This window comes from Gymnogyps californianus, unplaced genomic scaffold, assembly GCF_018139145.2.
Source record: "Gymnogyps californianus isolate 813 unplaced genomic scaffold, ASM1813914v2 HiC_scaffold_33, whole genome shotgun sequence".
NCBI lineage: Eukaryota > Metazoa > Chordata > Aves > Accipitriformes > Cathartidae > Gymnogyps > Gymnogyps californianus.
The window spans coordinates 1,054,122-1,067,749 of NW_026114213.1; the positions used below are offsets into that span (position 1 = coordinate 1,054,122).

The 13,628-nt window shown below is 42.1% G+C and overlaps 1 protein-coding gene across 1 annotated transcript in view; it reads left to right on the forward strand.

Annotated features, from left to right (window-relative positions):
• The first annotated feature begins 714 nt into the window (after positions 1 to 714).
• The window catches only part of LOC127028487 (creatine kinase S-type, mitochondrial), a 36,002-nt gene continuing 23,088 nt past the window's right edge, over positions 715 to 13,628 (forward strand). Inside the window, exons 1-4 of the mRNA XM_050914229.1 lie at positions 715 to 866; positions 3,275 to 3,473; positions 4,846 to 4,941; positions 6,414 to 6,635. Of these exons, the coding sequence (XP_050770186.1) occupies positions 715 to 866; positions 3,275 to 3,473; positions 4,846 to 4,941; positions 6,414 to 6,635 (669 nt within the window). The remainder of the gene's footprint in view (positions 867 to 3,274; positions 3,474 to 4,845; positions 4,942 to 6,413; positions 6,636 to 13,628) is intronic.

The window sequence follows — 13,628 nt, forward strand, 5'->3', positions numbered from 1 at the left end:
GCACTGAAAGGAATGACCTACCTAATGCCACATCCTGCCACATTTGACTTTTCTGACTGGACAGCCACTTACAGCAGAGTCACCTGGAAGCATTTTCAATAAAAATATAGAACTCACACTTCCGACTTTGCAGGATGCCTTATCCCACCCCATGCCACAAATCCCTGCAATCTACAGGCAGCATTATATAATTGATTATACCATGAAATACTCAAAACCTCCGACTCAAAACCTCCACAAGATTTCAACCTCCTTTCCTATTACCCCTTTCACCAAAATACCAAAATACTCCTTTCACTTTAAATATTTTTGTCTGCTGTTTCTTACTCTGATATTGTACCTTTTTGGTCAGTGGAAAGATGTCTCTGTGTAATGCATTGTTACTATGAAGCAAGCTAAAGCATTCAATTATGGCCCTAAATCATTAAAACAATTAAAATATTCTGGGTGTTGGGTTTAGAATTGTGCGCTCAATACAGCACTAAAAATCAATTGATTTCCAAGTCTACCAAAGGTACATATATAGAAATACAGTAAATACTAACCATTTTTCTTAACACACTGTTTCAATGCAAACCAATAATAAAAATTAATTGCTTCTTTTATTGGACTACAGTTAAAAGTGAGGGTTTATTTTTCATTTGCATTGTATGAGGTCTTATGGGTTGATTTTAGGTTGTCTTCTCTTCTAGAAATTGCATCCTTCCAAGACGAATGGCTAGCACATTCTGTCGTCTCCTGGCTGGTCGTGCAACTGCTGCACTCTTTGCAGCAGCAGGCACAGGGGTCCTAACCACTGGGTACCTCCTCAATAAGCAAAATGTCAAGGCTGCTGTTCAAGAAAAACGAAAACTCTTCCCTCCAAGGTAAGCACTTTGGGTTAAGTAGTCAGCTGAGCATAGGACCCAGTTAACTGGGCTAGGCATAGTGTTTAACTCTTTGAGGGAGGAAGATCCTCATTAAAGCTGCAGAGTACCTACTCCCTCATGCAAACACACCATCTATGTGTCTGCATATGGGCTGTTGACTGACAACCTAAAACCCAGCATCCTTTATTAATAACCCCAGTTTTAGATAGCACTGACAATAGCCTTCAAGACCAGAAAATAGGGATGTGAGATCATATCAACACACTCACAAAAACATTGCCAAACAATGACAAGCCTGAAAAATGGTTCCATTTTTAGGCAAAGCACCAAATTAGTCCTTATTTTATCTCATCAGCTCTTGAATGCTTTCAGCGCCTATTGGACTGGCTGATTGTATAGATTCTACTATTAGGAACCATGAAAATATTTTAATTATGCAAGTAGTAAAGAAATCTCTTATGTAACTACTGTACTTGAAATATTCCTAATTCTGTTTAAAAACTAGTTGGTTGATGATTAGAAACTAACTACAGATATGTAAGTTGACTTTGCTGGCCATATTTGTGAAAAAACAAAACAAAACACCAAAAAAAAAGGACCAGGCTTTGACAGACTTTTTTTTTACGTGGCAAATAATCTTAGTTCAAATAAATTCTTATAAAAATAATGGGGTTGTGCATAAAGCAAAGTTATCAAAACAAGGTAAATGTGATGACTCACTTGCAAAAATGCTTTACTAAAGCATAATGTCTTCATTTTCTCTGGTTTATTATACTGTACAGCTTTTTGTAAATAAAACCATTAAAACAACCCCAAATATTGTAAGAGAGTTAGATTCCCAGCTGATATAGATCAGACAGTTCCACTGATGTCCACAAAGCTGCAAGAACATCTCAGTTCAGAATGAGAGCTCTTATCCAGTTAAACATAATTAATTTCCTACTTGAACAAAACAATGTTAGAGCTCGTTTAATTCTGAATAAGAGTGTCTCAGCAGAGATTTAATAGGGTTTAATACACTTTCAAAGATCATTGGGATTCATTTTTCTGGTTGCTCCAAGTAACAGAAAGCTGCTATTGTCTGTTAGTGTAGTTGCCCACCAGTGCAGTGTGGAGTACTTTGCGTGACTTCAATATTCCTCCCTTCCTAAATTTCAGTGCAATGTATTGTGGTGGGTTATCCTTGGCTGGCTGCCAGATGCCCACCCAGCCACTCTCTTACTCCCCCTCCTCAGCAAGACAGGGGGAGAAAATAAGATGAAAAACCTCATGGGTTGAGATAAGGACAGGGAGATCACTCACCAATTACTGTCACGGGCAAAACAGACTCGACTTGGGGAAGATTAATTTATTGCCAATTACTTGTAACAGAGTAGGATAGTGAGAAATAAAAACAAAACTAAAATCACCTGTCCCCCACACCCCCCTTCTTCCCAGGCTCAACTTCACTCCTAACTCTTCTATCTCCTGCCCCCCAAGCGGCACAGGGGGGATGGGGAATGGGGGTTGTGGTCAGCTCATAACACTTCGTCTCTGCCACTCCTTCTTCCTCACACTGTTCCCCTGCTCCAGCATGGGGTCCCTCCCATGGGATACAGTCCTTCACAAACTTCTCCAATGTGGATCCTTCCCAAGAACCCAAGAACAAGCTGCAGTTCTTCAAGAACTGCTCCAGTGTGGGTCCTTTCCATGGGGTACAGTCCTTCAGGAAAAGACTGTTCCTGCATGGGTCCTCCACAGGCCACAGTTCCTGCCAGAAAACCTGCTCCTGTGTGGGCTCCTCTCCATGGGCTGCAGTTCCTGACAGGAACCTGCTCTAGCATGGGCTCGCCATGGGCTGCAGCTTCCTTCAGGTCACATCCACCTCCTCTGGCATGGGGTCCTCCACAGGCTGCAGGGGGACAACCTGCCTCACCATGGTCTTCACCATGGGCTGCAGGGGAATCTCTGCTCCGGCACCTGGAGCACCTCCTCCCCCTCCTTCTTCACTGACCTTGGTGTCTGTAGGATTGTTTCTCTCACATTTTTTCTCACTTCTCTCTCTCACAACTGCTATGCAGTTTTTTTTACCCTTTCTTAAATTTGTTATCACAGAGGTGCCACCAGCTTCACTGATTGGCTCAGCTTTGGCCAGCGGTGGGTCCATTTTGGAGTCGGCTGGAACTGGCTCTGTCCGACATGGGGGCAGCCCCTGATCTCTTCTCACAGAAGCCACTCCTGCAGCCCCCCCCGCTACGAAAACCTTGCCGCATAAACCTAATACATGTATAAACCAAGAACTAATTATATTTTTCAGCTGTGCTATGTACTCCATATCTCCTGATCGCTTAAGTAGTTTCTTAAACTAGCAAGGATTACTGTTTAAAGATATCACATTAAGTGCTTGTGATTTTTTTTCTCTTCAGTGCAGACTATCCTGATCTCCGCAAACATAACAACTGCATGGCTGAATGCCTCACACCAGCAATTTATGCTAGGCTAAGGGACAAGATGACTCCCAATGGCTACACCCTAGACCAGTGTATCCAAACCGGGGTTGACAATCCTGGCCATCCTTTCATTAAAACTGTGGGCATGGTTGCAGGTGATGAAGAATCCTATGAGGTAAAATATTTTCACAATGCTATCATATTTGGTTCAGTTTGTATGGTATAGTTCACAAGAACTCATTACATGAACACATTCTTAGTAGAATATGCACTCCTAAGAGAAATTGTATCCCAGAGAATATATAAGGGGCAGGTCATGTGCATAAAGACAGTATTTTCCCTACTCGTTATGAGGATTTGAATGCTATTCTGCATTAGGAAATGCAGTGAATATGAGGCATTGCTAAAGGAGCCCTCTCTACTGCAGTCAAAGTTAATAAAATATGGCTGCTTGGGAGCAATACTCTATTTGCCTCCAACAGCTGCTCTCTTTCCTACTACTAAACATAGTTTATGGAAAAACAAGAGACACATCAAAATAAAGGTAATATGGAAATTACATTGTAAAACAGTTGAGGCAGAACTGAAAAGAAAATGGCTTCTGTGAAGTGCCGGGCATCTTTAAGCCATAGCTATTGGACCATGACAAAAGCCAAAGATAGTATTAGGATAGGCAGGTATCTATTATTATACAATCTCTTAATAGTATCCCAAATGCTAGGCTGCTCAGGATGGAAGAAGACATCTGGTATTCTGGAACTACCAACTTCTGTGATTTGTTTTACTTATTTAGAGATGGTGACTGCCTTGAAAAGCTCTGCCAGAGTTATTGCTGCACAACAGAATGAAGGTGTGATTGTGATGTGTTGACATACCTGTGCCAAATGGCTCTAACTAGCACCAGTATCCAATGGCAGTGAAGACATAGGTATTCTCATATGACCTAAGGACAGGACACAAGCTGCCTGGGGACTGAATGTGTATTTTAGTTGCTAAAAAATCCTGAAATCTAATCTGGTTGCCACCACATCCAGTACCTATCATCTGTGGTAACTAGAATAAGCTTGTAACTAAAGTAAGGTACAATTGTAAGGTAAAGGTGCAATTTTTGTTGTGAAGATGAGCAACCACTACAGAGCACTGTTTAGGTCAAAATGACTGAAATCCACCACCAACAATCTCCCAATTTATTGTTAGGAGACAGAGGGTGAAATTCCATGTTCTGCTTCTAAGAGGTACAGCAGAAACTCAGAGCAACTGAGAAACTCATGGCAAACTACTGGCAGTTACCCCCTGCTACATAAAAGAGAAATCTATTGAAAATAGATCAGATTTTGAGAGATGATAATTTTTTCAGAGACCAATTTTCAAAGATACAACCCACATATGACCCTTCCCTTCATATTTACCCGTCAGCACTTGCAAAGTCCCCTTTATGGCTGCCATCCAGGAGCCTGTACCAAGGGATTTCCCTTGTGACTGAAGTTAGTGCATTAAAGTGTTTCTATGATACTGAAGACTCTTTGTAGATTCTCTTGACTCCATAGGTATTTGCTGAGATTTTTGACCCTGTCATTAAAGTGAGACATAATGGCTACGATCCATGCACAATGAAGCATCACACAGACCTGGATGCATCCAAGGTAGGATTTAAATAAAATAATGAGGAAATAAAGATTCAATGCTGCTTCTTACAATGATAATATTGTATGTAATAGTACTTTTTTTTCCCCCTTATCCAACTCCAAAGAAAGTGAGGAAACTGGCTAAGGAAACTGGGATGCCACAAATGACTGAAATGGCACATCCCACAGGGAGTATGTCTAAATGAAGTGAGGCCTGGTTCTGTCCTTTCTTTTTGCAAGGCTGTTGTTAGTTTACAGCTTAGATTTGCTGGGATTTTCAGCATCTGACAAAGGACAAACCAGGCTAGCATCTACATGGCCTTTCTTTCTCTTCCTTATTCTTCTCTTCTAATTTCCTCTCTTTACTGGACCTCTTTCACCTGACTACTCTAGTGTTCACCTGACTATTCAATTACACCCTGACATCATGCAGAAGTGTCAGAGGCATGAGACTGTGCAAGAGGAGCAAGCCAGGAGCCAAGAGTGATAGCAAGACAGGCAGAACAGTGGGCTCACCAAGGGCACAGTTCCACAGTACCCAAGCAAGAAGAGAACAGGTCTAGTTACAGTAACCAGGTTCAGCCAACAGCCCAGTGATTGACAGAGAATCCCATAGTGACAAGGCAAGTCTGAGATCAGGTCAGCAAGGCAGGGTCAGGATAAACAAGGTACAAGGCCAGGCACAGGCATACCTACAAAGTAGCTCAGGCAAGGACTGAGGGTGAGGGCCTTAGATTAAATGCAGCTCAAACCAAGATGTAAAGACCCCAGATGAAACTTCTCACAGACCTTTTTCAGACAGCTCTTTTCAAAGTTGTTGGATCCATGGTTACACAGCTGTGCAATATCAGAGCTGGCTAAAACCCAGTGGAGAGAGGGTGAAAGAGGTTTGCAGAGCTCCTTGGTGCACTCATGGCCCTAATAGCAAGCTAGTTGCATCCCTACCTTGTTCTTAACAGAGGAATTAATCCCAGCTGGTACTAAGCATTTGGGCCTCTGCCTAATGGCACTGTGAGTCTGTTCATGAGATAAAGATAACCATGTATTTAAGGATTAGAGTGAAAGCATTTCCCCCCCCCGCACACACACAATCAAATCTTACCCATTGCTTAGTATTTCCTTCATAGTTCAATAATGGTGTAGATTAGCATCATCTTGGGCTTTCCTCTTTCAAAAGATTTTCCATACCTGGCCTTCTTTCTATGTTCATATCCATATTTCCAAAAGCCACTCAGATCCTTTCATATTCCATGCTGGAGCTAAGAAGGATCAGCTGGTTACTTTGCCACATTCAGTTAGCAAAAGAACTTTGGAGTTCCTAAAAAAACCTTAGTATCTGAAACACTGAGGGGTTCCTAATGTTCTGTGATATCTAGGAGAGGTCATGTTCCCTGAGCAGAAAGATGCCCCATTTTTGTATGATGGGTTTTTTAAATGGTAGTGTACAAAATGGGGGACTGTGTGTAAATTAAAAAACATTCTTCCTTCAGATCACCCATGGTCAATTTGATGAGCGCTATGTCCTCTCATCACGTGTACGTACTGGTCGTAGCATCCGGGGCCTCAGCCTTCCTCCAGCTTGTACCAGGGCAGAGAGGAGAGAAGTGGAAAATGTTGTGGTCACTGCTCTAGCTGGGCTGAAAGGAGACCTTTCTGGAAAGTACTATAGTTTGACCAATATGTCTGAGAAGGATCAGCAGCAGCTTATTGATGTAAGTATAACTCCATGCTACATGTAGGGCTTTTGCATGTGAATAAGAGCCACATGTACACTCAGAGAAAATGCAAAAATGAAACTGATTTGGGGAAATTAGTTCAAATGGTGCCTACACATTTGGGATCTCTAAGGTTGAGGGTAGCAAGCATGCAGGCTAAGATCCAAATTCTCAATACGACACACACACACAGAGATCATGATATTCATAAATTCAGAGTCTAATTTGACAGAAAATAAAATACAGGAACATGGGAACATGAATGTACAAGCATAAGTATTTTGTTTTAGGGTTCCTTAAAAACAGTTGCTGGTAAAACAGGATTTCTACTACAAGCAAGGAATCGTATCTTTAGTCAGTCCTTTGTTAATTTAGCAACTCTCAATTTCATCAAATAGGGGCTATATCCCCAGAAATTCCTCTGACAAAAGGGCCCTCCAGAATCTGGAAGACTATCCAATTACAATTTAAAGAAACTTACAGCAAGGATGACTAACTAAAGATAGAAGTTTCTGAAAGTATTAGGAAAAGAGAAAGAAAGAGTGAGAGAGCGTGTGTGTGTGTGTGTGAAAGAGAGAAAGCTTCATCTTCTTGTATGAGCAAAGTGGGGAGAATTATACCTCTCCTTAAGTTTTGTGGTGAGTGGAGATAAGGTCCCTGGTGTTAAGTTTGGACTCGCTTGCTTCCCTTCCTTTCTTTTCTTCTACTCTCTGTTTTGCTATGTGTAGATCCCATATTTATATGAAAATGATTCTTATGGAGTCTTTTTAGATTTACATGTGTTAACAAAAAGGGGCTCTTAACTTAGAAGCTCTACTTGGGGGGTGGTACTGGCAGAAAATAAAAGAAAGATAGCTGTTAATCCTGGGCTGAGTCAGGGTAGTAGTAGATGGTTGCTTCTCCTGGGAACAAAAGGGAGGTTCCAGAGAGCCATTACCTTGGAAATCCCACCCAAAGCAGGACCATCAAGAGCTAACAGCTCTTCCTAGCTCTCTCTAGGTACCAGGAGTTGTCCACAGAAGGAGACTATTATCATGCCTGGAAGAAGAATTGCATGATTGTGCATTCCCATCCCATGCCCATTATTGGTATCGCGATGCCTGAGTTATCACGGGAGAGTATGCAATTGATTCAGAAGCATTTGAGATGGACTGCCGATCAAGCCCATGTACAGAATCAAAGAATCACAGAATGGTGTGGGTTGGAAGGCACCTCTGGAGGTCATCTGGTCCAATGTCCCTGCTCAAGCAGGGCCACCTAGAGCAGGCTGCCCAGGACCACGTCCAGATACCTTTTGAATATCTCCAAGGAGGGAGACTCCACAACTTGTCTGGGCAACCTGTTCCAGTGCTTGGTCACGCTCACAGTAAAATAGGGTTTCCTGATGTTCAGGCGGAACCTCCTGTGAAACTGAAAAAAACCCACAAATATTGCTTTATGAGATTTAATGTTTTAATTTAGATCTTATCCTCTGACCTTGTAGAGTGATATAGCAAACCAAGAGCAATGTAAACTGTTTTTTAGGCATCTAAAAATGGTATATCAGGCGTTTAGTCACTTATGACATTTCTTGCAGATGTTTCTAAGGTGCCCACAACTGCTGTAGAAGGGCAGAGAAAAATTTCCACTGGCTTCTGTGGGTTCTAGATCAAGCTAAGGATGACTCAAAGGAATTATTTCTCAAATATAAAAGACCAGCATCTTTTGTAACCCGTTTCTCCACCACATGGAAAGTTCTGCTCAGTACAGTATCACCATTAGACAACTTAACAGTTTAAAATGTGCATATATGTTATCGGTGTTTATGTGTCTGTGTGAACTTTAGCTATGACTCTGCCATTCCTCTAAAATGTCACTCAGGATCACATGGTGTGGCACTTAATATCACCCATGACATAATTCAAATATTTAATCTAGTTCTATTTCTAGAAATGTCACTGTTCAGTCTGTAACCCTTGTACCTTCTTTCCATCCTTGGCTAAAAGCACATGTGCTGCCTAGTATAAAATAAAGGATAATCAATATTTATGTTCAACTACATGAATATCCACCTAAGAAAACAGAGCTGACAATTTTCTCTTTAAAAGAAGTTCAAGAAAGTAAAGGGTTAATTGAAAAAAGAGTTTGTTTATATTAAAAGTAGTAGTAAAGATTGCAAGTTCCTTAAAGGGTAAAGAAGTGGTTTGTGCATTTATGATGATTCAGTCTCCGAAATGGATGGAATGGTTTCACCTGCATGCAGATCACAGGATCACTGTGTGCAATATGACACTGCTGAAATAGTCTGAACAAGGCTGTAGCTGTGAATCAAATGTCCTGAAGAATTCTATGCAACCTCTGGTCAGAGTGGCAAGGGGAGTTTTGATATGTCTTGGTTCAATAGAATTTTCATAAGTTATTAATTAAAACAAGGTGTCTTTTTAGTGTTGGTGAGGGACCTGATCTATAAAAATTGTATTTCTTTTGGAGCCTACATTGGCCTTTAACAGAGGCTGTAATCTAGATGTATTGTGAAGAGGGAAAACTGGTTTAATGTCCTAAGAGAGGCATTATCTTTTTTTTTTTTTTTTCATCCTGGGATTCAGACTGTGGCTACTAACAGCAGCTCCACCTTAAATGATATTTGGAATCCTTTAGGCTGTTTCTCAGCCAGCGCCACAATTGCTGCAGTGACTTCTACTGAATCTTGCAGCTGGCCTTTGTCTCTGCATTCTGTGCATGGTAGGTTTGAGAGAGAGAGAGAGTATTAAAATGGAATTTTAAAAACACAATACACTCCTTTCAGAACACTAATGTTCTAAAGGCTGGTTACAGGTAGCTGAGCAAATCTTGGGGAGAGAAAAGAGATAGGCTATGACCTCCAAGGTCATGACCTTTCAGATTGTTTTTGCTGATTCACTGGAAGCCATAGCTTATTGAATATTGCTCTAGAAAAGGCAATTCCAATTTGGCTCTGAATTTGCTTACCCTTTATAGTGCTGATGTGGTGGGAGATCAGGAATAATTGTGTTCAGCTATGAAGAAAACTTGTTTTTGCAGACACTTAATGCTATATGTTGCATGGCTTAGTGACTTACTTTAAGTCAACGTAGCATTTATTCCCCTCAGAATTAATCACTTCACACATGAAGTGACCACTCCCTATTAACTTGATCCACAAGATGGCTTGTAAGGAATTAATCAAAATTGTTCACTCTAGGAGTAAACCTGTTGCATGGAAAATACATAGCAGCTGTTGCTGAGCCAATTGTTCTGTATTTCTTCACTTCTGTAGAATGATATTTTTGCTTTCTTCAAGTTATAGTACAAGTACAAATGGCCTTGGAAATAAAACTTTAAAGGACTTATTGCCAATGACAAATTCCACTCTCAGAACTATTGAGCTGTACTCCAGGCTCTGCCCTTGAGCCAAAGGCATGTGTAGTCCTGGAGGGATACAAAAGATATCTTAACTAGTTATCATGAGGCAAATCCAGCATCCAAATTGTGAGCAGAATGACATAATAAAGGCAAAATGTGTAAGGCTAGTTGTCCAAGCATTTTCTAAAGCTGTAAGTTAGATTCAAATCCCAGGAGTCATCAAAATGTCTTGCAGCACACTTAGCTAACGAGAAAAATCCCTCCACCTTACCCACAGGAAAACCACCTGATGCTGGATACCAGCTGATACATGTATATCTTACACTCCACCTTCAGCAATTAATGGATACGCAATTGTGGGTACTGCTGAAGCTTGTATCCAAGGCCATGCCATCTGCAATGGGAAGACAGACAGAAGTATTATAGGTGCTGGCTGACAACAGAGCACAACTGTGTGGGGTATGGGCCAATCACCCCTGGCAGTGGTAAGGAAAAGCAGGAGATTAATGACTTGAATAAGACCATCACATTATGACCAGTAACCGTTGCAAGCCACTTGCATTGGAGAGTTGGCGAGCCAAACCCAACAGTGATGCCATGTGCAGTAAATGCAGGTGCACCCTCCCAGTTGCAGCATAGACTGGTATAGCAGTGCACGAGGTGCATTTTTGTATCTCTGTGACCTGCTATGGTATTTGAGAAGCTCCTGCTTTTCTCTAGCCGGTATTCTCTGTCTGCTATTCTTTTCATCAGCCCACAATAACATCAATGCTGTCTTAATCTGTGGATCTGAGTTAGTGTTCCGATTTATATTTCTACACTGTGAAATACCAGTTCTCATTTATTCACTTTGGACTGTTGTGTTTCCTGATGTGTTAACTTTTGCTGATCTGCATATAGAATATATACAGTGCTCTAGATTCAAGTCTTACACTGAAAAGGTTCATTTTAGATCACTTCCCTGAATATTTCTAATACAGTGTGCAAAATGGGTTAGTAGCTGAAATCCCTGACGTCATCCAATTAATAAAGGAAGAAGCTGTCTATAATGTTTTGGAAAAACAGTCTTATTACTATGGGAGTATCATCTGAGTGACATATGGTTGTGGTCTCTTGCTACGAATCCTAAAAGTGTCCTTCAAATATATAAAAAAAAATTACTAAGCTTTATACTTCAAAAAAGTGTTGTGTACAATATCACAGAAATTAGACCTCATTTAGACAACTAAAGAAGAAATGTTTAAAGAACTAAAAATCAGGGCTAGTTAAGATGCGACTAATTCAGTCCTATATGTTTCCAAAATAGTCCAAACGTGTATGTAGCTTGTGGTGCATTGAAAGAACTAATTTCTACAAAGATTGATGCAGTTATAAACCAATTAGCAGAGAAACATTTTTTAAGTAGTGTGGTGGGTTGACCCTGGCCAGCAGCTAAGCACCACACAGCGGCTCACTCTCCCAGCCCACTGGGACGGGGGAAAGAATAGGAAGAGCAAAAGCGAGAAAACTCGTGAATTGAGATAAAGATAGGTTAATAAGTGAAGGAAAGAGGAAGAAAACAAAAGAAGTGATGCAAAGGCAATCACTCACCACCTCCCACAAGTAGACTGATGCCCAGCCAGTCTCCAAGCAATGGCTACCTTCCAAACCCCTCCTCCCCTCAGTTTTTATTGCTGAGCATGATGTTGTATGGCATGGAATATCCCTTTGGTCAGTCTGGGTCAGCTGTCCAGGTTGCGTCCCCTCCCACCCCTGGCCTACTCGCTGCAGGGAGCAGAGTGGGAAAAAAGAAAAAGCCTTGATACTGTGCAAGCACTGCTCAGCAATAGGCAAAACACTAGTGTGTTATCAACACTGTTTTAGCCACAAATCTAAGACACAGCACCATACCAGCTGCTATGAAGAAAGTTAACTCCATCCCAGCCAAACCCAGTACAACCTCTACACCTTATTCCATACCATTTACATCATGCTCAGGTCCTACACTATCCAATACATCCTCATTAATCACCACTCCCCCTTCCTGTCCTTTGATATATACACAGATATCGTTCCCTTAGTCTATGGGCCTCCTCTGTAAAATGTCCGTAAAATGTCCGTAAAATGTCCGTTGAGTTCACTTAGTCTATGACTTGGGCTCCATTCATTATGGTGGTCACTCAGGACAGGAGAGGTTGCATGTTGTGTTGAGTTATTGGATGCCAAAGCCAGCTCAGGTTGCGTTGCTGCTGCACTTGCTTGGCTTCTTGCAAGGCTCATTCTCTGTTGGTTCAGGTGATTCCTGCTGTTGTACTTCCTATAATATACAACTCAAATCATGGGTTATTTTCCCCTAGGGTTAAATCTCCTTGAGGTGCACAACAGATTTCCCCATCCTCCTGCGTTACCCACCAATTATACCTGGGTCCTTGACCGAAAGCAATCCCACGAATGTATTTGCCCATGATGTCTTTCCCAGCCAGTTCCCTACACGCACTACAGGGACATAGGAGTTTTGTTTGGGCAGGGCCAGGTCAGTTATCTGATCCTCTGGTATTAACCAGCCAAGTGGCTTCTGCTAAATTTGCATCCCAGTCCTTCTATGTCCCAGCGCCCATCAGTTTCAGTACAGTCTTTAACAGTCCATTGTATCCTTCAGTCTTTCCAGAGACTGGTGCATGATAGGGAATGTGGTACACCCAATCCTGTTTGGTGAAACACTGAAACAGGTTGCCCAGAGAGGTTGTAGAAGCCCCATCCCTGGAAACATTCAAGGTCAGGTTGGACGGGGCTCTGAGCAACCTGATCTAGTTGAAGATGTCCCTGCTCATTGCAGGGGGGTTGGACTAGATGGCCTTTAAAGGTCCCTTCCAACCCAAACTATTCTATGATTCTATGATCAATGCCGTGTTCCTTGGCCCAGATGCTCATGAAGTTGCTTTGGAAATGAGTCCTGTTGTCTGACCTGATTCTTTCTGGGGTGCTGTGCCGCCACAGAACTTGCTTTACAAGGATCAGGATGGTGTTTTGAGCAGTGATATTGCTAACAGGGTGTTTCCAACCCTCTGATGATCAGGATGGTGTTTTGAGCGGTGATATTGCTAACAGGGTGTTTCCAACCCTCTGGTGGTCACCTCCACCATGGTAAGCATGCAGTGCTTGCCTTGGTGGGTTCATGGCAGTGTGATATAATTGATCTGCCAGGCCTCCCCATATTGATATTGCAGCCACCGTTGTCTATACCAGAGAGGCTTTACTCGCTTGGCTCGCTTGATTATGGTGCATGTTTTGCTTTCACGGAAAACCTGTGTGATGGCTTCAGTGTTCAGGCCCATCCCTGGATCACCCCTGGCTCTGTACATTGCACCTCTTCCTAGATGTCCAGATGTTGCATGGGCCCACTGAGCTACGAATAGCTCACCCTTATGGTCCCAGTCCAGGTCCATCTGAGCCACTTCAATTCTGACAACGTTGTCTACCTGCTCGTTGTTTCGATGTTCTTCAGTAGCACGGTTCTTAGGCACGTGAGCATCTACATGATGTACCTTTACAGCAAGGTTCTCTACCTGGGCAGCAATGTCCTGCCACAATGCGGCAGCCCAGATGGGTTTGCCTCTGTGCTGCCAATTGGTCTTCTTCCACTGCTGTAGC